Source organism: Hibiscus syriacus, unplaced genomic scaffold (assembly GCF_006381635.1).
Source record: "Hibiscus syriacus cultivar Baekdansim isolate YM2019G1 unplaced genomic scaffold, ASM638163v2 tig00112411_pilon, whole genome shotgun sequence".
NCBI classification, from domain to species: domain Eukaryota; kingdom Viridiplantae; phylum Streptophyta; class Magnoliopsida; order Malvales; family Malvaceae; genus Hibiscus; species Hibiscus syriacus.
The window spans coordinates 1140542-1163184 of NW_024063326.1; the positions used below are offsets into that span (position 1 = coordinate 1140542).

The 22643-nt window shown below is 33.5% G+C and overlaps 3 protein-coding genes and 1 pseudogene across 4 annotated transcripts; 3 read left to right on the plus strand and 1 right to left on the minus strand.

The window, feature by feature from the left end:
* Window positions 1-724: 724 nt before the first annotated feature.
* On the plus strand, window positions 725-3898 carry LOC120179386. Its single transcript, XM_039184993.1, has 3 exons — window positions 725-1513; window positions 2058-2153; window positions 3665-3898. The coding sequence occupies exons 1-3, from the start codon at window positions 725-727 to the stop codon at window positions 3896-3898; spliced, it is 1119 nt and encodes a 372-aa protein (XP_039040924.1).
* A 4923-nt stretch (window positions 3899-8821) lies between these two features.
* Window positions 8822-10823, plus strand: LOC120179280 (cyclase-like protein 2). The gene is made up of 7 exons (XM_039184916.1): window positions 8822-9257; window positions 9342-9386; window positions 9467-9539; window positions 9624-9721; window positions 9819-9889; window positions 10510-10647; window positions 10802-10823. The coding sequence occupies exons 1-6, from the start codon at window positions 8837-8839 to the stop codon at window positions 10633-10635; spliced, it is 834 nt and encodes a 277-aa protein (XP_039040847.1). The 5' UTR covers window positions 8822-8836; the 3' UTR covers window positions 10636-10647; window positions 10802-10823.
* Window positions 10824-12113: 1290 nt separating this feature from the next.
* On the plus strand, window positions 12114-13992 carry LOC120179296 (cyclase-like protein 2). Of its 2 annotated transcripts, none has more exons than XR_005521606.1 (7): window positions 12114-12506; window positions 12607-12651; window positions 12960-13032; window positions 13128-13225; window positions 13375-13445; window positions 13565-13744; window positions 13838-13992. XR_005521606.1 is itself a non-coding variant. In XM_039184929.1 (7 exons), the coding sequence occupies exons 1-6, from the start codon at window positions 12158-12160 to the stop codon at window positions 13685-13687; spliced, it is 759 nt and encodes a 252-aa protein (XP_039040860.1). In that variant the 5' UTR covers window positions 12114-12157; the 3' UTR covers window positions 13688-13701; window positions 13838-13992. The 2 variants fall into 2 exon arrangements, 1 of the variants encoding a protein (XP_039040860.1); XM_039184929.1 differs by having other exon boundaries at window positions 13565-13701.
* A 6658-nt stretch (window positions 13993-20650) lies between these two features.
* Window positions 20651-22212, minus strand: LOC120179301 (annotated as a pseudogene).
* Between the last annotated feature and the right edge of the window lie 431 nt (window positions 22213-22643).

Consider the following 22643-nt stretch of genomic DNA (forward strand, 5'->3'; position numbering starts at 1 on the left):
GAAATTTCAGTTCAGTAAATGTTTTCAGTTTGATGTGACATCTTTAACTCGTATATCGAGACATATACGGGTTAAGGGTGTTACATTTATTGGTATCAGAGCTACAGATTTAGCCGATTCTCGTCCTAAACCGAGCCTATAATATATCAAAAATATGCACATGCCACTAGGATGTCGAAATTACTGATATGTTATGGTATGATGATTTTATTTATGATGCTGCTCCTTACTAACGTAAATTTGTGCTTTTGTTTAGATGTCGGGTTCGGAAGGCAAAAGACAGGCCACCGAATAAGAGGTTCCCGAGGGAACTAGTAGTGGGAGTAGTAACGAAGTAGAGCACGTACCTCAACGTCAGGGAGAGCATGTACATCAAGGAGTACCCACTCCAGATCAAAGAACTTTCTTACAAGCTCTAGAGGCTATACTGGCTCGATATCAGCCGGCAGCAGCACCTCCTCTTCCTTCGCCCCCACCTCTCCCTCCAGTTCTGAGAATATCGGTTCCGAAAGAATTAAAAAAGTTTAGGAGCTGTAGAATTTAAAGGCAAATCAAATGAAGGCCCAATAGAAGCAAATATGTGGTTGAATGATGTAAAAATAATGTTGGACAGTTTTAACTGTTCCGATGATGAAAGATTTGAGGGAGTAGTTTCATTATTATGAGGTCAGGCTCGTATATAGTGGACGAACGTGACGACACGTGTTCCTCCAGATCAGATCATATGGCGGTTTTTCTTAGAAGCATTTCAGAAGAAATATATATTGGAGAGCAGTTTATTACTCAGATGAAGCATGATTTCTTTAATCTGATTCAGGGTGGTAAATCGGTGTACGATTATGAATGTGAGTTTAATAAACTTGCTCGATATGCCTCAGAGATGATTCCCACTGAAAGAGATATATGTCAAAAATTTATTCGAGGTCTTCGTCCCAGACTCAAGGAACTTCTGTTGGCTGTGAACTTGACCACTTTTCAGGAAGTTTCATCGTCATCTTTTCAGTCTAAAAGAGGTCGAGGTTCTGGTTATCGATATCAAAATAAAACTGAAAGTGGTGCTTCTAGTCGTAAAGGATTTGAGGCAAAAGAAAAAGGCCGACAGACTCAGATGACAGTTTCAGGAGCCAGTAGATCAGCTCGATCACAGGATCAGATATTGCCATGTCAGTATTGTGGTAAAAATCACCCTGGAGTTTGTAGAATGAAGACTGGAGCTTGTTTCCGTTGTGGAGATACCAATCACTTTGTCAGAGATTGCCCTTTAATTGGGGAGAGATCAGTGCAGACAGAAAGGTCTGTAGCAGTATCTCAGAGAGGCGATAGAGGCAGAGGCAGAGGTAGAGGGAGGGGGTACTCTGAGACAACCTCTCAGTCCGACGTTCGTGCTCCAGCGAGAATTTATAACATCAAGACTAATGATGATCGTGACGACCCAGAGATCATAGCATGTACTTTCTATCTTTATGATGAGCCTGTATTTGTTTTGATTGATTCGGGTTCTACGCGTTCCTATGTTAGTTCAGAATTAGTTAAAAATAAGAATATTCCGTTAGAACCCATTAATAGTGATATGATAGCTATAAATCCACTGGGTCATAGTGTTAGAGTCACAAGGATTAGCAGAAATTGTTCGCTAAAGATTAAAGGGGTTATATTCCTAGCGAATCTTTTGGAGTTACCGTTTGATGAGTTTGAGATTATATTGGGCATGGATTGGTTATCTCGGTATTATGGTTGGTAGATTGTCGCATGAAGCGATTATTTATAAAGGATGCAGAGGGTACCGAGATAATAGTAATTGGAGAAAAAGCGGGGTCTTTGCCTAATGTAATATCAACCTTTACGGCAATGAAATTGATGGAAAAAGGTTGCACAGTTTTCTTAGCAAATATGCACGATACCCGGACATCTGAAATTCGATTAGAGAATATTCCGACAGTTTGAGAATTTTCAGATGTATTTCCTGATAATTTACCCGGATTACCTCCTGATCGAGAAGTGGAATTTAAAATTGAAGTTTTCCCGGGTACATCTCTTATTTCAATGGCTCTATATAGGATGGCTCCAACGGAACTCAGAGAACTAAAGGCGCAATTACAGGAGCTATTAGATCGAGTTTTATTATACCGAGTGTATCTCCTTGGGGTGCACCAGTACTTTTTGTTAAAAAGAAAGATGGCTCGATGCGATTATGTATAGATTATCGTAAACTGAATAAGGTGACGGTGAAGAATAAATAACCTCTTCCAAGGATCGATGATCTGTTTGATCAGCTCAAGGGTGCTTTAATATTTTCGAAAATTGATTTTCGATCAGGGTATCATCAGCTAAAGATAAAAGAGGAAGATATTCCAAAGACGGCTTTCAGAACTCGATATGGTCATTATGAGTTTGTCGTGATGCCGTTTGGACTAACCAATGCTCCAGCAGTATTTATGGATTTGATGAATTGAGTATTTCAGTCGTATTTGGATCAATTTGTGGTTGTGTTCATTGATGATATTTTGGTGTATTCGAAGACTATAGAAGAACACGACACACAAATCCATATCGTACTACATACGTTGGGAAATAAAAGTTATATGCTAAATTGTCAAAATGTGAATTTTGGCTATCAGAGGTTGCCTTTCTGGGTCACGTGATTTCAGCAGAAGGAATTAGAGTAGATCCCAAGAAGGTACAAGATATAGTGGAGTGGAAACCTCCGTAAAATGTTTCAGAAGTCCGAAGTTTCTTGGGGTTAGCTGGATATTATCGGAGATTTGTGAAGAATTTTTCAATAATTGCATCTCCACTTACCAAACTACTTCGAAAGGATGTACCATTCGTTTGGAATGAAAAGTGTCAAGAAAGTTTTGAGAAGCTTAAAAAGATTCTGACTGAGGCACCGGTATTAGTACAGCCAGAGTCAGGAAAATATTATGTAATCTACAGTGATGCATCCCATAATGGTTTGGGATGTGTTTTAATGCAAGAAGGTAAAGTAATAGCCTATGCTTCAAGGCAGTTAAAGACGCACTAACGGAATTATCCGACACATGATTTGGAGCTAGCAGCTATAGTGTTTGCTCTAAAAATATGGCGCCACTATTTATATGGTGAGCGATGTTATATTTATACAGATCATAAGAGTTTAAAATATTTGCTCACTCAGAAATAGTTAAATCTAAGACAAAGAAGATGGATTGAGCTTCTCAAAGACTATGATGTGATTATTGATTATCATCCTGGGAAGACTAATGTGGTAGCTGAAGTACTTAGCTGAAAAACCTTTGCTGCTATGAGGGCGTTAGATGCACGACTATCAATGAAAGATGATGGTGCATTGATTGCAGAATTGAGATTGAGACCCGCCCTATTAGATCATATCAAGGATCTTCAGAATAAAGATAAGAAGTGTTTAGATAAAATGAAACAAGCAAATAAAGGAGAAATGACATATTTTGAAATTAAGTATGATGGATGTTTGTATTATCGGAATCGAATCTACATACCCGATGATGAAGAACTGAAGAAATATCTTCTTTCTGAAGCTCATTATAGTCCTTTGACTATGAATCCAGGAGGAAACAAAATGTATCAAGATTTAAAGAGTCAGTATTGGTGGGCATGTATGAAAAGAGCTATCACTGAGTTTGTTTCTAAATGTCTAACCTGTCAGCAGGTAAAAGCAGAACACCAAGTACCTTCGGGGTTGTTACAACCTATCTCAATTCCTCGATGGAAATGGGAACCGGTTACCATGGATTTTGTGACAGGTTTACCTTTGACACCTAGTAAGAAAGATTCGATCTGGGTGATAGTGGATAAATTGACAAAGACAACACATTTTATCCCAGTTCGAGAAGATTATTCTATGAACAAGTATGCTGAGTTATATATCAGAGAAATAGTATGACTTCATGGAATACCCATTTCGATAGTTTCCGATAGAGATCCGAGATTCACTTCGAGATTTTGGAAGTATTTGCATGAGGCATTGGGAACCAGACTAAATTTCAGCACATCTTATCATCCTCAGACAGATGGTCAATCTGAAAGAACTATTCAGATACTTGAAGACATGCTAAGGGCGTGTGTTATTGATTTTAAAGGATCGTGGGAAAAGTATTTGCCTTTAGCAGAGTTTGCTTATAATAACACTTATCAATCAAGTATCAAAATGGCTCCTTTTGAAGCATTGTATGGAAGAAAATGTCGAACACCACTGAATTGGTACGAATTAAAAGATCGAGATGTAATTGGTCCAGATCTAATTAAGGAGGTGGAAGACAAAGTGAAAGTAATCCAAGTTAATCTCAAGATAGCAGCTGATAGACAGAAATCTTATGCTGATTTAAAAAGAAAAGAGATTGAATATCAAGTGGGTGATAAGGTATTTCTTAAGGTGTCACCTTGGAAAAAGATTCTAAGATTTGGACGAAAAGGGAAATTGAGTCCAAGATTTATCGGGTCATACGAGATTGTAAAGAGAGTTGGACCAGTAGCTTATCAATTGGCGTTACCTCCAGATATGGACAAGATTCATAATGTATTTCATGTATCAAAGCTTCGAAGATATCGATCAGATCCTTCACATGTAGTTATACGGGAGGAAATTGAGATTCAGCCAGATTTATCATACGAAGAGGAGCTAGTAAAGATTTTAGCACATGAAGTCAAAGAACTAAGAAGTAAGACGATTTCATTAGTAAAAGTTCTTTGGCGAAACCATAAAGTTGAGGAATCAACTTGGGAACGAGAAGAAGACATGAAGAAAAAGTTTCCTCATCTATTTAATTCAGGTATGTAAATACATATGGAAAATTCGAGGATAAATTTTATTTAAGGGGGGAGGAATTGTAATACCCCAAAATTTGTCTAGTGACTAAAATGTAAGTTTTGAAAGTTTTGTGATTAAAGTACAATTTTGAAAAAAAAATTATATAGTTTAGCCCGGAAATGAATAAGTTGGTCTAAAACAAGGATTTTCGTGAGAATCATATTTTTGGTACGAGAATTGTGATAAAAGCTATAAAGTAGTAAATTTCGGTATTGAAATCAGATAATCGGATCGAACCGGAATTTTACGAAAATTTGAAGGATGTTATAAAATGGTTGGAAATATTATTTTCATATTTTCGATCAGAGAAATTTGGCTCAGAACAGTGCAATTTTTCAGATTTGACCGAACAATGGAATTTTAGTGACTAAAATGCAATTTTTGAAAATTGCATAGTCAATTTCGAAAGTCAAAGTCAAGTTGTATCATCTTTGACCAAGGAATATTTTATTGAAAGATAATACAATGGCATTTGGTAATTTTCAAGATTTATTAAAGGCAACATGGTAAAGTGTATTAAATGAATTTAATATTCATTTATATTATTATATAATGACATGTGTATTAAGGGATAAGGTCTAGCAAATTGAAGAAAATTTCAGTTTCTTCTTTCTCCAGCAGCCGTGAGACTCAAATTACAAGGTGAGAGGATTTACTTTTAAATTTTTGGTTCATTTTATTAGAATTTTAAGTTAGGTTATTAAAGATAAAATAACCTACATGAATTTCTCTTTCATTTGGCATAAAAATCTTCATGTTTTATGCTCAAGTTGGTAAGATATTGATGAAGGGGAAGTGTGATTTTTATGATTAAAGATCAATTCTTGATATTAGAAGTGTTGTAAGAATTGAAGAAGAACCAATGATGCAAATTAATGAAAACAGTTTAGATTTTCGAATCTGGCAGTGAGTTTGAAAATTCACCAGAAATTCTATAAAACTTATTTGGAGGTGATTTTTTTATATATTATGTTCATATATCAATCTAGTTTTGTTTAAAACAAACGGGGATCAATTTAAAGGTGTATACAAAAAGATGTGAATTTTTAACTGAAGAAAGGTCAGAAAAACGGGCAGCAGATTCTGCATAAAACAGATTTTGTCAGTCAACTTTGAAAATTCACCATAAATTGTACAGATTGAATTAGAAGGAGTTATTTATATGGATAGATTCATATTCGAGTATATTTTTAAATGGAAGAAACGGAATTAAATTTCAGTGAGTGTATCAATACAGAATATTGATTCTTTAAAGGTAGTGCAAGTTGTCTGAATATGGAAACTTTAGAATTTAAGTTGAAATGGATTAGAAGATGAAGAGTAATTTTTAAATGTAAAAGTACCATTTGGGTGAGTTAGAATAATTCTGGAAATTTTGGAAAGTGTGGTGATTTTTGGAGTTTAAGTATTAAGTTGGGATTGAATTTCAAGTTTATCAAGTTGTAAGGTTGAAGTATTGATTTGAACTTTTATTTTAGTTGCTGGAAATTTTATATATTTATGGGAAATGGTCATAATAGTGAAGATCTATTATGAAATTAAAAGAAAAGTTGAGTTTAATTCTGGAAAGAATTTAAAATATGTGGTTTGATTTTATAATTGGTAAAAGTTGAAGATCATGTTGGGAATAATTATTTGTGGAATTGAATAAGTGTTTTGAGAAATTTGAAGTTATAATGGAGTTATGAGTTAGGTTGATATCGATTTAATTATCGATTTTATTTTATAGATTCTCAAATGTCAAAAATGAGCTTATGTTAGAACGATAGTAATATGTAGTTTAAACATTTTGTGTTTAATTTGGTACTGTCAGATTACAATAAAACTAGCAATCCGAACAATCTGAAAGGAAAGGACAAAGCTTGTGACTAGTATTATCGTATACAAGTTCTTAAGTGAGGCAAAGGTGAGTGCAATTTATTTATTTAATTATTTTGATCGAGGACGACTTGCCATAAGTCAACCTCACATTGTTTATTTCAAAGATATTAATTATGTTTTGATTATGAAATTATATCCATAATTTCTTTAATAAGTTTTATGAAAGTTTTTGGACATGAACTGTCCATGTCACATTTTAAGAATATGAATTAAGTATATTTTCGACTATGATATGATGTTTATCAAATGGTTAAGAAATGAACTAAAAGCCACTGTATGTTATATTGAGAGTCAAAGGTACAATTGGCACTCCATGAGGTGGAGTGATTATCTGTTCTGATTTTGATATACTGTGGTGTACCGGAGTGTACACTAGTATATATATATTCTGATCTGAATGCACCTGGTGTGCATATTGTTATTTCTGTCGTGAGAGCACTGTGTGTGCTTATCTGTTCCGACTGATGATCTGATATCTGTATTGCGCACACTCGTCTGACTCACGTATCTTATATTCTCTTAAAATATACTTTGGGCTATAAAAATGAAATAAGAAAGTTCTGAAAAGTGTCTTACTACAAAGAATTATGAACTGATTATTATGTCTGATCTGATTATGTATGATCTTGTGAAAATTATCAGATGATTATTTGCAGATTTATGATAAAGTTCAACATGAGATATCTGGTTGGAATGTTCTGAAGAATTTCAGTCTGTTTTATTTTAATGATTTTATATATTTTGATATTTTATTTAATTATTCTCACCTTTAGTATTACTGCCTCACTAAGTTATACTTAGCGCGTGATGATTCTCATGCGTAGGTTATAGTAAGGATAAGTACGATCAATAAGGAGCTACAGAGCATCTTTTGGAAAGACATACATATCATCAGTATCAGTAAGACATCTATGATGTTTCTTTTGACTTATAGTGACATGTATAATTATGTCAGTAGTTTCTAATTATCGTATTTATTTTAAATAATTGTAATAGTAAACTAGAACTATTTTAGTTTATTTTACTTAGTTTAGTTTGATCGGTAACTATGCATGACAAGAATTTATTACATTATTATGTTTTTAAAAGGTTTTACGAAAAGACATGGTTTAGTAAAATTACTGAATAAATAATGAATTTATTTTCCTGTAATAAAGAAATAAATTATAATCTGAAATATACTTTAAAATAGATTTTTAAAGTTATAACAATAATATTTTAAAAAGAAACATTTTTTTACGGAAATTTCAGTTCAGTAAATGTTTTCAGTTTGATGTGACATCTTTAACTCGTATATCGAGACATATACGGGTTAAGGGTGTTACAGTATAAAATAATTATAAGATAATATATGTTTATAATTTTTTTAATATATAATAATGTATACATCATACAATGCAGTTACTTGAATTCAAGTTCTGTAAAAAAATAACATTATCTTTTAATTTTTACATTAGTTGTATAAAGTATTTGATTAATTTGGTAAATTATGTATTTAGTCACTTATTTATTCTTATAGTTATGTTTTGGTCATCTAATTTTTTTAAAAATTATACTTAACGGTACATTTTGATTATGGTTTGGTAATTCATTGTTAAAAATGAATAAAATTGTTGACATTGCAATTTTTTATGTTTTTTCAATATTGATATGGTATTATCTTATGGTAACACATTAATATCATCGTTAATATTTTTAAGAGTTGATGATCAAAACAACATTAAGATGTAACATTAGATATACTTTAAAAAAAAGTTGGGTGATCAAAATAAAATCATCAAAATAAGTGGGTGACTAAATACAAAATTTACTATATATATTTTATTTTTTATAAATCTAAAATAAATTTAAAATAATATATTATTAAAAACCTTTAATATTGTGACAATAACACCTCCACATAAACGGTACTCAAACGAGATCGTTTAGTTCGTATTTTTATTGAAATAGAATGTTTAGGTTCTACTCTTAACTCCAAAAATAAATCTAAACTGATACCACGCTCTCTGAAAAGCGCGTGATTGCCGTCACATGAAGCCAATGACACGAGCGCACTATTCTAAAAGCAACCATGCTTCATAAAATAAAATTTTCGAACTCACTTCACTTCACTTCCCAATTCCGTCTTCAACAATGACTCCCTTCTGCCTCCTCCACCTCCTCCTCCTCCTCTTCTCACCCGCCTTAGCCTCCACCACTGCCACCTCCACAACCCCTTACCCTCCCATCCCCGGAATTGGTTCCACCACTGATTGTGGCCTATCCGGAGGAGACGAGAATCCGGTTCCCATCCGTCGCGAAGTCTACGGTGACGGCAAGATATTCGACATCAGCCATAGGTACACCGTCGACATGCCCTCATGGGAATCCAAAGACGGAATAGGACAGTTCCTTTGGTTGCCTAAAAGCATGAAGAACGGTTCCCTCGCAAATAATTCGGAGATGAAACTTCCCACTCACACCGGCACCCACCTTGACGCTCCCGGACACGTCATCGATCGTTACTTCGATGCCGGCTTTGATGTCGATACCCTCGATTTGGAAGTACTTAATGGTAACTAATATTAAATAAAATCACATATTTGATATAATTAACTTCTTATTCTTCTTTTTTTTTGGTTGGAAATTCACCTTATAGGCCCAGCGCTGTTGATTGATGTTCCAAGGGATAAAAACATAACTGGTTTGTTTCTTTGGCTCTTATTTTCCATAAAATTTCTGGGTTTTCTTTTTCATATATACTTTTTTTCTTTCTAATTATAGCTGAGGTTATGGAGTCTTTGAAAATACCCAAGGGAGTACGCAGAGTTATTTTCAGAACCTTAAATACTGACAGGTAATTACATGAGAACTCCATGGAGTGATTAAGCAGCTTTCATAGTTAAAAGAAAAGGCAAATTCTGAACTTTAATCTGTACAGGCGGCTAATGTTTCAAAAAGAGTTCGATACAAGCTATGTGGGGTTTATGAAGGATGGGGCAGAGTGGTTGGTTAAAAACACTGACATCAAACTTCTTGGTGAGATAATTGCCTTCAAAATTCTTGCAACTTTTATATAGTTTGGTTCTTGCTTGCTATTTTTTTTGACGTTTTTCTTTCTATTCTGAAAATTCAGGAATCGATTACTTATCTGTTGCTGCCTTTGATGATTTGATTCCATCTCATTTAGTTTTCCTGGAAGGGCGGGTAAGAATCATCATCTTTTGTGTAACTAGATTCTGTGTTTGTGATTTTGATAATGATTTCTTGCATGGCTGAACTTGATATTTTCCAGTATGATCAGTTCATATTGTCGCCGAGTAAAATTTGATTTCCTGCATTATAAGTTCATGAATGGTTGTGTTTGGATTACTTGATTCTATTATGTCTTCGATATAAGTGATCAATGGCTTGTTCCTCTTCTCGTTCCTTAGTTCGACCTGGACTCACTGAACCATCATTCTTGGATGAACAAAGTGTCAGGGACAATACTTAGGTTTCTCATTAAATTGCAATGCTGGTCTAGTCGATTGGGGTCACTTGACTTGGTAGTGTTGTGCGTTGCAACTCTTCTACATCTGATATAGGTAAAACTTAGAAAGGATTTTCTAATGTATTTAAATTCTGAACACATTAAAATTGATTAGCTAGTTGAGAATGATACATCTGCTCCAAGTTCGGGTTCCATTTTTTGTTTCCTTTTCCTCCTGCACGTGTATTAGTAAGTCTCCTCTGTTCTGTTGCTGCAAGAAAATCCGATTCCGGGGTAGAAATGTGGTATAAACAGTGACCTCCCACGAATTTCTAATTCTTGACATCCACTGCAGGATATTATTCTTGTGGAAGGCCTAAAACTTGATGACGTCCAGCCCGGAATATATTCGGTTCACTGCTTACCTTTAAGACTGCTTGGTGCTGAAGGATCACCAACAAGATGCATTCTCATCAAATGATGTATTCTCCTTGTAAGTCACGCATTCTTGCTTTAGTTATGGAATTGTTGCTACTGTTGGCTTATCCTCTTACAAATTCTACATGCTTATCATGTTAATTAGACCAATCTGTTTATGTTTTCACCGTCATTACCGAAGACTTCAGAAAAGTGGGTGCTTTCTTCAGGCAACGACGATGCTAAGGTGAGGCGATTGGTAGGAATAAGGCAAATAATGGACTTACGTTACGTACACTAGAAGGTAGCTACGGGTACCAAAATTTAGTTTTGTCGAAGTACACTTTTCGTGTATCGTAGTATATTTCTTGAAGGCTTTGGTTATCGCATCTGAATGTCATTGCTAGATCTTTGGTCACTGAACAGAATTGGGGTGGAAATGATTTGTTTCACAGATTTATCTTTGGGAAACCAATGTTTATGAAAAGTTTACATAGCGTTTTAATTCCAGGAAAGACCAAAGTATATATGCATTCCACAAATGAAAACAGTTGCAATCACTTTTTGCATTGGAATGACTTTTTTCTGTTTTTGATGTCATGATTTCAATATCTAGAAAATTAAATATAACACCCTTCAAATGGCCCATATCAAATTGTGGTTTAGACTCTAAATTAATCCCTAAAGCTTGAAAAGAGTTTTGATTGAATCTTTAGAGTATAATATTATATGAATCAAGTCTTCTTGTCAATCTAATCATTAGTTTAAACTTTAAAAGGTCAATTCAAATCTAACAGTATTGCATGACGACTTATACTAAAGTATATTTAAACCTTGCCATTAAATTATAAGTACATACATTTAAATAATGTGAATCAAAAATCAACAATAAATTGGTCTAGTATGATAAATCCCTTAAGTACTGTCAAGAGTTTAAATTGAAACTGGTTTGAGATCGCTCTCATAATGACTTTATGCAAAGCTTAATCTAAAATAATCAATCAATATATTAAATATTGTTGGTTAAACTATAAAAACCATAAAAATAATGTGAACCAAAAAATAAATAGTTATATATTTATATAGATAATTTAGATTTGATGCGCTAAAAAAATATTTTATTCAAATTATATATTCAATATAAATACTTATATGGTGTATACATATATTTATAATTTAATTAATCTATTCTAATATATTTTATATTATATTTAAATTCACATTTAGTTTTGAAGTAATGATTAATAAATTATTAACTCTTTAAAATTTTAATAAAGAAGAATTTTGCCGCAATCAACTTATTTTTACTGGCTGTCGAACCTTATCAAAGTAAAGCGAAGAAGCACGTAACCATTGAAGACAAGGGAACAGACAATAAAATCGGCTCCTAGAGAATAATGTACTAATATTTTCTAAATATTCTATTCAATTTGATGGCTGTAGTCGGCAAGATATATTCCAGTCAAAAATTTTGTAAAGTCAAAAACATGTGTATGCTTTTCTTTCCTTCATTTATTAGCTGTCAACTACAAAACACTCGAACCGGCTTTTTATCTTGAAACTAGTTCATTTCGGAAGTTATTACCATGTTTAGAAACATGAACAAAAATATCCTCCTGCTGCTCCTTTGTGCCTGTGGGTTGCTTTCTCTTAGCATCCTCGCCGGTGCTGCTGTAGGTTATGGTGCTGGTAATGGCAAAATCTTTGATATAACTCACAAAATCACATCCGAGTTGCCAATTTTTAACTCAAAGAACGGGCTGGGTCACTTCATTCGGCTTGTTTCAAGCATTAAGAATGGATCCTTGGCTAATGAATCTGAGTTTAAGTTGGGAACCCACACTGGCACTCATGTTGATGCCCCTGGCCACTTCTTCCAAAAGTATTATGAGGAGGGCTTTGATGTTACTACTCTTAGCCTGCAAACACTTAATGGTAAACTCAGATTATAAGTATGCCACAAATTTCTTTCTTTCTTTTGTAGTTTTCTTTTGTCTTTTAATGGGTTTTCATGTTTTATTGTTTGCATGTATAGGTCCTGCTCTAGTTGTTGATGTTCCAAGAAACCAGAACATTACTGGTATGATGGGGTTTCCCCTTCTTTCATTGATGTTCATGCATGTTTTATTTTCTACAACTTTTAGGGTTCTAAATGTCACTTCAGCTCACCCTAGAATCATTCCTTTTTCTGGGATTTTTATGCAGTGATAACTGGTTTAATAAAAAATCTTGTCTGCTAGTTACAATCAAGGATACTTTCGACTTCAACTTAGTGTTTTGGCTGTTGAACATCACAAAATAGATCTCTCTGCATACAAATTCCATTTTTTTTAACTTATATTTGTGTTTAGTTATAGTAATTAGCAACTAATATACGATTATCTACAGCTGAAGTCATGAAGTCGTTGAATATTCCCCGCGGTGTACATCGTGTGCTTTTCAGAACACTTAATACTGACAGGTGAACATACATGCGCCCACCTCTGCATCATACATATATGAATCAAACATGGTGTAATTTCATGATAGTGGAAATATGTTAACTTTGATGTTTAGGAGGCTGATGCATAAAACAAAGTTTGCTTCAGACTTCACTGGGTTTAAGAAGGAAGGGGCACAGTGGTTGGTCGATAACACCGACATCAAACTTGTTGGTAAGGTTTCAGATTCTCTTGATAGCAAGGACATGTTGGGGTCAAGACGTTCCATAGATTGTGTTCTAATTCTGGTTCAGTGGGTGCAAATATGTTGATCAAACTCATTGTTATGGTAATAACCATTGGTCTGTCTATATGAATTGTAGGACTTGATTACCTATCTGTTGCTGCCTATGTTGATGCCGCCCCAACTCACCTTATATTCCTGAGAAGCAGGGTAAGAATAAAGAGGTTTCTCTTGTTAATTTTAGATGTGAACTGAATTGTTAACCCCAATTACTCTGGTTTAAAGACTAGTGTTGGAATGCATTATTGAAACTGGTATATTTTATACAGGAAATTGTTCTAGTCGAAGGTCTAACCTTGATGGAATCGAGACAGGGAAGTATGGTTCATTGCCTACCGCTAAGGATGGTTGATGCAGATGGATGCCCAGCAAGATGCATTCTTATTGCATAAAACAATGCCCTGAAGTAAGTTCTTCCACCATCGGAACCAGAAACGGAAACTTTTAAGGTGTTTCGGGTTTGATCATAATTGCTCTTGTACATTTACTTGATACTGTGTTTTTGCAAAGTATGATAATAAATACCCTTAAAATTGCTGCAGGAGATGAGGACAGGCATGAACTATTGAGCTATCTTGGACAAGTTGCTTTACAGTATTTTTCAATAAGAACACTTTGGGGTTGGTTAAAACTTGTTTGTGGGTACCTTAGATCTAGGGCTTAATCCCCTTCTCCGATATTTAAAATTCGATATGAGTAATCATTTGTGTCTTTTTTATAATTGCACATCAAACAGAAATGCAAAATATGATTTGCAAACAACAATCTATAGCTTTAGAGAAACCCACAGTCTATTCTCCCACATTATTCCTTATAACACCACCACGTGTGACTAAACCTGGATCATGCTTCAATGCACCATGCAAATCATTTCTTATAAATAATTTATAATAATTTAATAACAAAAATATGTGCAGACCCGAAACCAATCAAATTTTCATATGATTCAACTTTCAAGCTAGTAAAAGGAACAGTTAAAAGGTGAGGTTGAACTATTACCAGTAATTTCCATGGGCTTCAAGTACTCTATGTTTGTGATAAAATCTTTATGCATCATGGTCACGGGTTTCCCTTCACTCGAGTAATAAAAAAACAAGAAAGTGGTCCAGCGCTCTTGTCAATCTAGAAATCCAAAGGCTTCATCTCCTTGTATTGGTTAAAACACCCACTTCCTTTATATCAAAATGTGATAACTCCATTGCTAAAAGACTTTTGCCTTCTATTTTGAAGATTATTGTGAGTATCAAATTCTGTCTGTGAAACAATGGCCACACTGTTTTAAATTACTATTTTGTAGGCCAGTGCTGCTGCTCACTTAGTCACTTGGGATTTTCACTCGCTTGATATAATATTGATATTTTAAAGATGTTGAAATTTAAGAACTAATTTAAAATCTAAACCATAGTTTTGGGACCTTTGTGGTATTAACCCTTTCTATAATCCAGAATTGTTAACAATTGATTAGTGATTACTGTGTTTTAGTTGATATTGGAACTTTCTAAAATGATTGGCTTTTTACCAGCTTGTAAAATGGTTGGGCAATAGAATTTCACCCTGTTAATGACTTTGTTAATCCGTTTGGCTTGGAGTTTTCGTTGTCCCTTTTGGTTAAAGTTTTTTCTTTTTTGGTTGTGAACAGGTCTGAATCTGTGTCTTCCATAATGTCCACTGAAGTCTATGTCCACGGTTCAGCTAAAGCCTAAAAGCATATCTATCAAAAACAGAGGGAGTGGATCTGATATGATGAAAATGGCTATTACTTACAGTAGCAAAAGATTGGTTTGGGACATAGGGCATTAACTTAAAAAAAAAACCTTTTATGGCACAAACAAGACCCTGTTTGAAATTCTGTAGCCTCTTGCCTGCAAAAAGATATTCAAAATCTTTGTCTGGGAACCAGACATATTTGCAGGTGGGGACGGACGGGACGGACAAGTTTCAATGTTGGCAATTTGCACTTCGATACAAAGGAGTGAGAATAAACATCGTTTACGCTCACTAAATATAAGTTGTAATGATTTGATATGGTCATAATATAATATCTATGAAAAAATTGAATATTGAAAATACATAAATGTCCTACGCACGCAGGTAATTGAATATATATACTCGAGAAACAAAATATTCTATTTACCACTAAAACGTTCATCAACTCCGTCTTCAAATGCTCATTATTGTCTCTAGGTGGTACCAAAACGAAACTCCGTGTTCAAAGTTATTGTGGATGGATGTGTGGGAAGACCTAAGAACCTGCAATACTCCAATTGTCCTTTTCTCTGCCTATGAAAAGGGAGTATCGAGGCCCAAAAGCCAAGTCTAGAGCAAGGCATTGGCATAGCAATAAATCAAAAAGCTTAGATGGGGAGGTGGTTGAAGTGTTTTGGGGGTATAAATAGTTGAGAGTTAATGGAGTAGTCATTATTCCCAAGACGTGGATGTCCTAAGTTGGGCAACCAATCAAGAGGTGGAGAAGCAGTTGCGTCAGTTCATTTAGTATGTTAGATAGGCTTGTTTATTAATCGGACAAGTCAAGCTAATCGATGAGCTGTTGCTCAGTTTTCATCACACAGTTGCAATGTCCTCTTGCTCAGTCCTCGGTCAAACTTACAACCTTTGATAATCAACTCCCGTAAAAGTTTGTTATATATGTTGATGGTAATAAAAGGTCGTCGGTCTTGAGCAATTTATTCCTTTTAGTTTAGTTGGAGAGTTATATATGATGTGAGAATGACAATTGGTCGATATTTTTATATAAATCGGTTTACCATAAACTTGTAAAGGAGAAAGACGAGTGTTTATTGTAAAAGGAGTTGGCCTTCTTCTCGGATTTGTTGAGGAGTATTTATAGTGACTCTCATTATGCATGTCAATCCTATGATCATTATGATTATTTATAGGCTGACAGACTAGACAGATTTAGTCGTCAGATTTTAGATTTTATTCGAACAAGTCACGTGGGTCTATTAAAAGTTGTCTATATATTTTTGGTTGATTCAAAAAACTTATAAACTTATATTTAAAGGAGTCGAGTTCTCTGGAACCTCTTGTAATAGATGGATAGACTTGGATTTTTGACTGGTAGAGGAATAGTGGTTTTCAGATGTTGCTCTTCAAAGGTATTATTGAGTTGAATTCAAATTTAATTAACGAATCTATATTAAATTTAATAATCCTAAAATTGAATGAAATAATCGCATTGTTTTGATGTGGTAATATATTTTCAAGATTAGAATAATTTTATACTCCGAAGGGGGTTTAAGGTTAGAAGACATGTTCCTACAATGATGAAGCGGATTGTACAGGGTTACATTACATTGCATTACAAAGGGTATAGGATTTTGGCATTTGGCGGAGAACTGCCAAAACATTGGATGCCGATGGACATTAAGTATGTAACCCCAAGGGGATGTAAACAAGGACTTGCCACCATTATTTGATTCACGTCTTTGATGTGCAAGGGCTCCATTTTCTGAATGCATTGGGTCCATGCCACCACTCTATTTCTTTTCCCTCTCTTGTCCCCCATCCCCATACATATTTCTTACGAGTTTGACACATATTTTATTCATTTGAACTCGTAACTTCTAAAGTGAATAATACTTCTTTTATTATCGAGACCGTTTAATAGGTTATAGGCCATTGAATTTACAATGGCATGGGGTAGACTTTCATAGTAAGGCCAGAGTTTGTCATTTCCCACATTTATAACAAGTAAAACTTTGATTAAACCACATTTATGATCTGATTACTAACTTTCACATCCAGATTAATAGGTAGAGATCCAAAGAGAAAGGAAACAAAATAATTGAGTCCCGTTGAATTTGATGATAAGATGTTAATTGGTTTGAGGTATTTTTAACTTTACAGCCAAAAGTGCAGGTACAAGATTGAAGAAGCTAACATGGAAAGAGTAACCCATGTTTGTTTCTTTATATTTTGAATTTTATTGTGCTTTTTAAACTTTACAGCTGTAAGCAAATATATATACGCAAAAGGAATACATGAGAATCATCAAGGGTTTTGGTCCAAGTGATTTAAGTAAGAGCAGAGAAGGCAAAGTCAGAGAAGATTATCAAGTATTATTCCACAATTATTGCTGATGTGTGTACATGCCACTCCATATTAAATTACATTTAAATCTAAAATTTTATAAACAGGTAAAATTCATTCTTAAAATATTGAAATAAAATTATAATATATAAATATAGGGATAGATGTAGAATTTTATATTGATCAGTGAATTTATAATATTTTTTGAGATGATGAATTTATAAAAAAAATTGGATTAGAATATTTTATTAAAAATATATAAAATTTTGAAATTTTCAAAGAGAGACGATCGTTCTTTTATTCTATCATTATATTAATAGATACATACAACTCAACCGAGAGACTATGTTGCTTATAATTCGGTTCAATATATTTTGTCGAAGATCAATATTCCTTAATTTGTTTATGATGTATCAAAACTTATTTCGAACGATATTATTTTTGACGCTATTAACATTTAAATATATTTCTACTGTTTAAAGAAAAGGCCTGTTTGGGAGCGAGCTGTTTCCCTTTGGGGAAAAACACAATCATAAGCATTTGCACGCATCTGCTACATTATACAACTTACCAATCATAAAGTAGAGGGGGGGGGGGACCCAAAGACAACGTTTCATTGTATCAAATATTTTGCCTCCCAATATCGAAAATTGGTGTATAATAATATGGGGAGATTGAAAAATTGTGATAAGATTTTGAGCTTTGAAAATAAAGTAATAACTACTTATTTTTTGGCATACAAAAATAAAATATTATTCATTTAGTGATTTCAATGATTAAAAGTAGAGTTATTTCTTTCTTAAAAATATGTGTTCAAGTAGATGTATATGTAGATTACGTGTGTATTGTTAACGATAGATAAATCTTTTATTTTATGAAAAATAATAACTGAAAAATCTTAAATATATATTATTTTATAATTATTATACTGTTAAAAATAAAAGGCGGAGAAGCATGCTCTATCTTTATAGATTCAAAGCCTCCAATATTACCATCCATTCCAACACGCGAAAAAAGTAAAAGAAATTGTTCTGCGCCCTTTTTAATAAATGGATTCTTTTTTCTTGTAATACGTAGATTCTATTTTTAAAGGGAATGCAATAGTTAATTTAAGTATTGATGTAAATAATAACCCATTATCTAATTCGAAAAAAATAGTTTATTTTCTAAATAATTTAAATAACATTCTGAATTCGATCTTCATTAGATGAATTTGAGACGTTCTATCAAACCGTTGAATCAACAGTTAAATTTAAAAACATTTTTTTTTAATTTGAAATCACAATATGAATTCAAACAAAATATGACATTAATAACAGTTAAATATTTTAATAAATATAAAATTATGTGACAATTTAGTTTAGATCTAGATAATATAAAACTTAAAGAGTTTACAAATTGGGTGCATAAATAAATAATGGTCATATAACTACACATATCCATTAAAATAATAGTATTATATTTTGAAATGACGTCATTTTAGGGGATTTGATTTGACCCAAGATGTCATCGTTTCAGTCGAACCGCCTACCTGACGTGGAGCTCCCTAAGATATTTGTTTTTTTATTTTTACATTTTTGGGTAAACTACAATTTCGATCCCTCCTACCTTTTTAGATCTTGGAACTCAGTCCTTTTTTGTATGATTTTTATTGCATTGTAGCCCTATAGTTCTGGAACGTATTTGATTAGATCCTTGAAATTAAAAGTGAATAATAAATTTAGCCTTGTTTCTTAATTCAAATCAATATAGTCCATAATGTGAAATTAATTATTAAATTTACCTTAAATTTATTAATTAATTCAGTTCATAATTTGAAATTAGTTAATGAATTTGGCTAAGTTTCTTAATTACTTTAATTTACTCCATAATTAAAATTAATTAGTAAAGTTGGCCTAAATTTTAATTGATTTAATTTAATCCATAATTTGAAATTAGTTAATAAATGTAACCTTAATCTGTAAATTGATTTTGATTTGGTTTTAATTTTGAGCATATTGATCGTTTTCACACATTTATTCATCTTTACATTATTTTCGTCATTGTGGCAATTTTCTTTCAAGACATCGCAACTCTTTTATGTACAAACTTTTGACGTCGTGAGAATGTTTCAACTTTTTCTACGTGTAACGACTCTTGAGCCTAATCTTAATCTTAATATAAGATCCATATCAGATTTAAGGTGTTCGATCATACCTAACTAAAATAATTGATGAAGAATCCAATCACGTAATGAATTTTATGAAGACTTAACACATCCGAAACACTGCGAAATGGCTTTGACTCGTAGTATTTTGGTTGCTATTAACGATGATAATTGTTTAGATAATGTTAGTTTTTTACAATAACTTAGTATTGACTTCAGAGTAATAATACTTTGAAGAGAAGAAGAAAAACTAAAATTATAGAAGGGAAAGAAAAAGGAGAAGTGGGGAAGAAGAACATTTTAGCTTTAGAGTAGAAAGGAATAAATTGTAGTGCTACTTTATTATTATAAAGCTGGAAAGGGATTATGGGAGTTAAGTCTAATCTGGTTTTAAGCAAAGGAAAAAAATGGGAGATTGAGGAAGGAAAACATCCCCCAATTTGTTTAAAGTCTACGACCAGCCAAAATTGTAAGCAAAAAAGGCATTTTGTGAGTTTCGCTGTCCTTTACTGGCCCCGCCTTCATTTTTCGGTGAAATTATTTTACAAATGATTTATTGTGTCTTAAAGTGAGTTATTATATTATTCTAATTATTTGATTATTTCATCAATTAGTTTAGGGAATTAATAGATCATATATATTCAAAGTATTTTTTAATTATTAATAATGTATATATTTTTTTATAAACGTATATATTCAAATTTAAAATGAAAGAGAAAGCACCTAAATCGAGGTCAAGTCAAAAACTCCAAATCCAAAAGTCTAAAACCAAACCTACTGACCGACAACTTATTTCTCCTCTCACAAGCAAACAACAAACAAACTCTTCTTTCCCCTTGTTTTTTTTAATGTATATTACATATTCCTCACTCGGACAATAATTTCCTATAACCAAACACAGTATACATTAAATAGCTTATAAAGAAAACGATTGTCAGTCTTTTTTTATCTTGCTAAATGGGTCTAATTCTAAACTTAATGAGACCAATAACATCTGGACAAAACAAATCATCAATATAAAACAAAATTGTTTCTAAATTTATTAACATAATGATGTGGTAAAAGATTCAACATATATGTCCATATAAAAGTATTTGCTTTGAAAAGAGATGAAAAAAAAAGACAGAGAGAGAAACAAGCTCCATACATTCTTCAATTTCAATGCACATCATTTTCCGTTTCTTGAACCAAAATGCATGGGACATAAGCATAAATATAGATCATTTTTGGAGCAAGAGAGATTAAGGGCTGCCAATGATGTCTACGAAGACTCGGTTGAGTGATGGCAAACGCATTACTTGTTCTTGGGCTTTGCTCTTTTTAAAAGGTGGCTCAGGCGATGAGTCGTTCGAGCTATCACTGCCAAATGCACCATCAATCACTCCACTAGGGCTACTTGGAGTAGGAGCAACCTTGTCTAGCTTCCTCTTACATGCATTGCCTTGGATGAGCTTGTAACAGTCATTTACTTTTCCTGGGGAGCAATAAATCCAAATCAATAACATTTAATCATATGCAAATAATGGCAGAAAGATCAAATCAAACCACCTTGCTTATTTTAAGAACGCTCAGGAGCTGGTTTTGGTAGTCAATAGGATTGAAAAGCTCAACTTGGTCTATAACGTTCATCATTGTTGCAGTGACCAATTCAGAGGGAAGATAATGGACAGATCTTGAATCTAAAAAAAACACCCAAAAGAGAGAAAAAATGAGAAAACAGGCAGAAAGCAGAAAAGGGTTATATTGTTTTGTAATGGAAATGAAGTTACCCGAGATTACAGAGAGGAGGAGACGCTCACATCTCCTGAGAAACTCCCAATGGAGATGGGTTTTCAACCCGAGTCTTCTTATGATGTGATCGAGAAATGAAAGCGGTGTAATTGGGTGCATCTTCCATTCAGAGTGGAGAGTACCAAAAGCTCCATTCTTTGTATTGTTTTGGCCTCGAAACGTACTTTGTTTCCTCAACTTGCAGGTCTAGAAGGAGAGGCACTTGTGTTTCTTCAACTTTTGCAGCCAAAGAGAGACAAGTGACGGCCACGAGTTGGATCATCCAAGGCTTATCTCTTTGAAACTCGAAGCTACACAGGAACCTATCGAGATAGTTAATGGAGAGTACGGCTGTGCGAGTGGTGAAACCGTAGCGAGCATTGACTTTGATAATCCACTCCAAGGCCTCACGCCGAGCCATTGCTAGATACTCATCGGTTCCCACGTCGAAACAAGGCGGCTGCTGCTCTGTTTCTTTAGCGAAGAGTAAAAGAAGCTCCTCGTCTTCCCAAAACAAATCTTGCTCCGAAAGTGGGAAAAACGAAGGGTTCCCGCCATTGTTATATCCCATGGAAGAATTCTCTTCCAAACCTTCACCTACATCATTTTCGCTTTCGTCCCATTTCTCTTCTTCGCAGTAGAGAGTGTCTAGCAGAAACGAAGGGTGATTGTGTTGTTGTTCATATTGTTGTATTGCCATCTTCTGAGTGGAAGAAGAAGGTTTTTCGAGTCCAGGTAAGTAGGTAACTCAGTATGGGAAGGAAAACATCCATAAATGAAATGTAGTAGAGAGACCCATCTCTGTTTTACTGGGTTTTCCTTGAGGTGAGCTGTGGCTGAGAGTGTAGAGAGGATAATAATATAGGGCCTACAGGGAGAGCTTGGAGAAAGAGCAAAAGGCATAGAAGAAATAACGAAAAAGGTAAGAGGATTTATTTTTTATTTCACACTGGGTTTCAAGCTTGTACTTTTCATATTCAATACATTATTTGTATTTTTTTTTAGATTTTATGAAATATATTCAATATAGGTGAATATAATGTGAAATATGATAATTTATATACAAATTATTTATCTTCAATTAATTATTGGATAAAAAAGCCAACAATAGATGAATTTTATTTTATATTAAAAGAAAATCTAGTTGAAACATTATAAAAACGAGGTAATATTTACCAACTAATTTAGTTTAAGTGGTAATCAATTTGATTTCGTTTAAATGAGTTTTGAGTTTGAGGGTTTGTGTAGGTATAAAATTCCTTCTAAAATATTTACCCATCAAAATCATACGTGTGACACGAATCATCCAAATCAATTAGGACAAAATTATGAGAAATTGGAAGGGGGAAAATGAGGTCCTATTTTAAATAAAAAAATATTTG

Excerpts from the sequence above, each read along its gene's own strand:
- LOC120179386 (XM_039184993.1), top strand. The coding sequence starts at position 725 with ATGGCGGTTTTTCTTAGAAGCATTTCAGAAGAAATATATATTGGAGAG. Across the intron at positions 1,514-2,057 it reads CGGGTTCTACGCGTTCCTAT|GATGGCTCCAACGGAACTCA; the intron begins GTTAGTTCAGAA and ends GGCTCTATATAG. Across the intron at positions 2,154-3,664 it reads TATCTCCTTGGGGTGCACCA|GTAAAAGCAGAACACCAAGT; the intron begins GTACTTTTTGTT and ends ACCTGTCAGCAG.
- LOC120179280 (XM_039184916.1), top strand. The coding sequence starts at position 8,837 with ATGACTCCCTTCTGCCTCCTCCACCTCCTCCTCCTCCTCTTCTCACCC. Across the intron at positions 9,258-9,341 it reads CGATTTGGAAGTACTTAATG|GCCCAGCGCTGTTGATTGAT; the intron begins GTAACTAATATT and ends TTCACCTTATAG. Across the intron at positions 9,540-9,623 it reads AGAACCTTAAATACTGACAG|GCGGCTAATGTTTCAAAAAG; the intron begins GTAATTACATGA and ends TAATCTGTACAG.
- LOC120179296 (XM_039184929.1), top strand. The coding sequence starts at position 12,158 with ATGTTTAGAAACATGAACAAAAATATCCTCCTGCTGCTCCTTTGTGCC. Across the intron at positions 13,033-13,127 it reads AGAACACTTAATACTGACAG|GAGGCTGATGCATAAAACAA; the intron begins GTGAACATACAT and ends TTTGATGTTTAG. Across the intron at positions 13,226-13,374 it reads CACCGACATCAAACTTGTTG|GACTTGATTACCTATCTGTT; the intron begins GTAAGGTTTCAG and ends TATGAATTGTAG.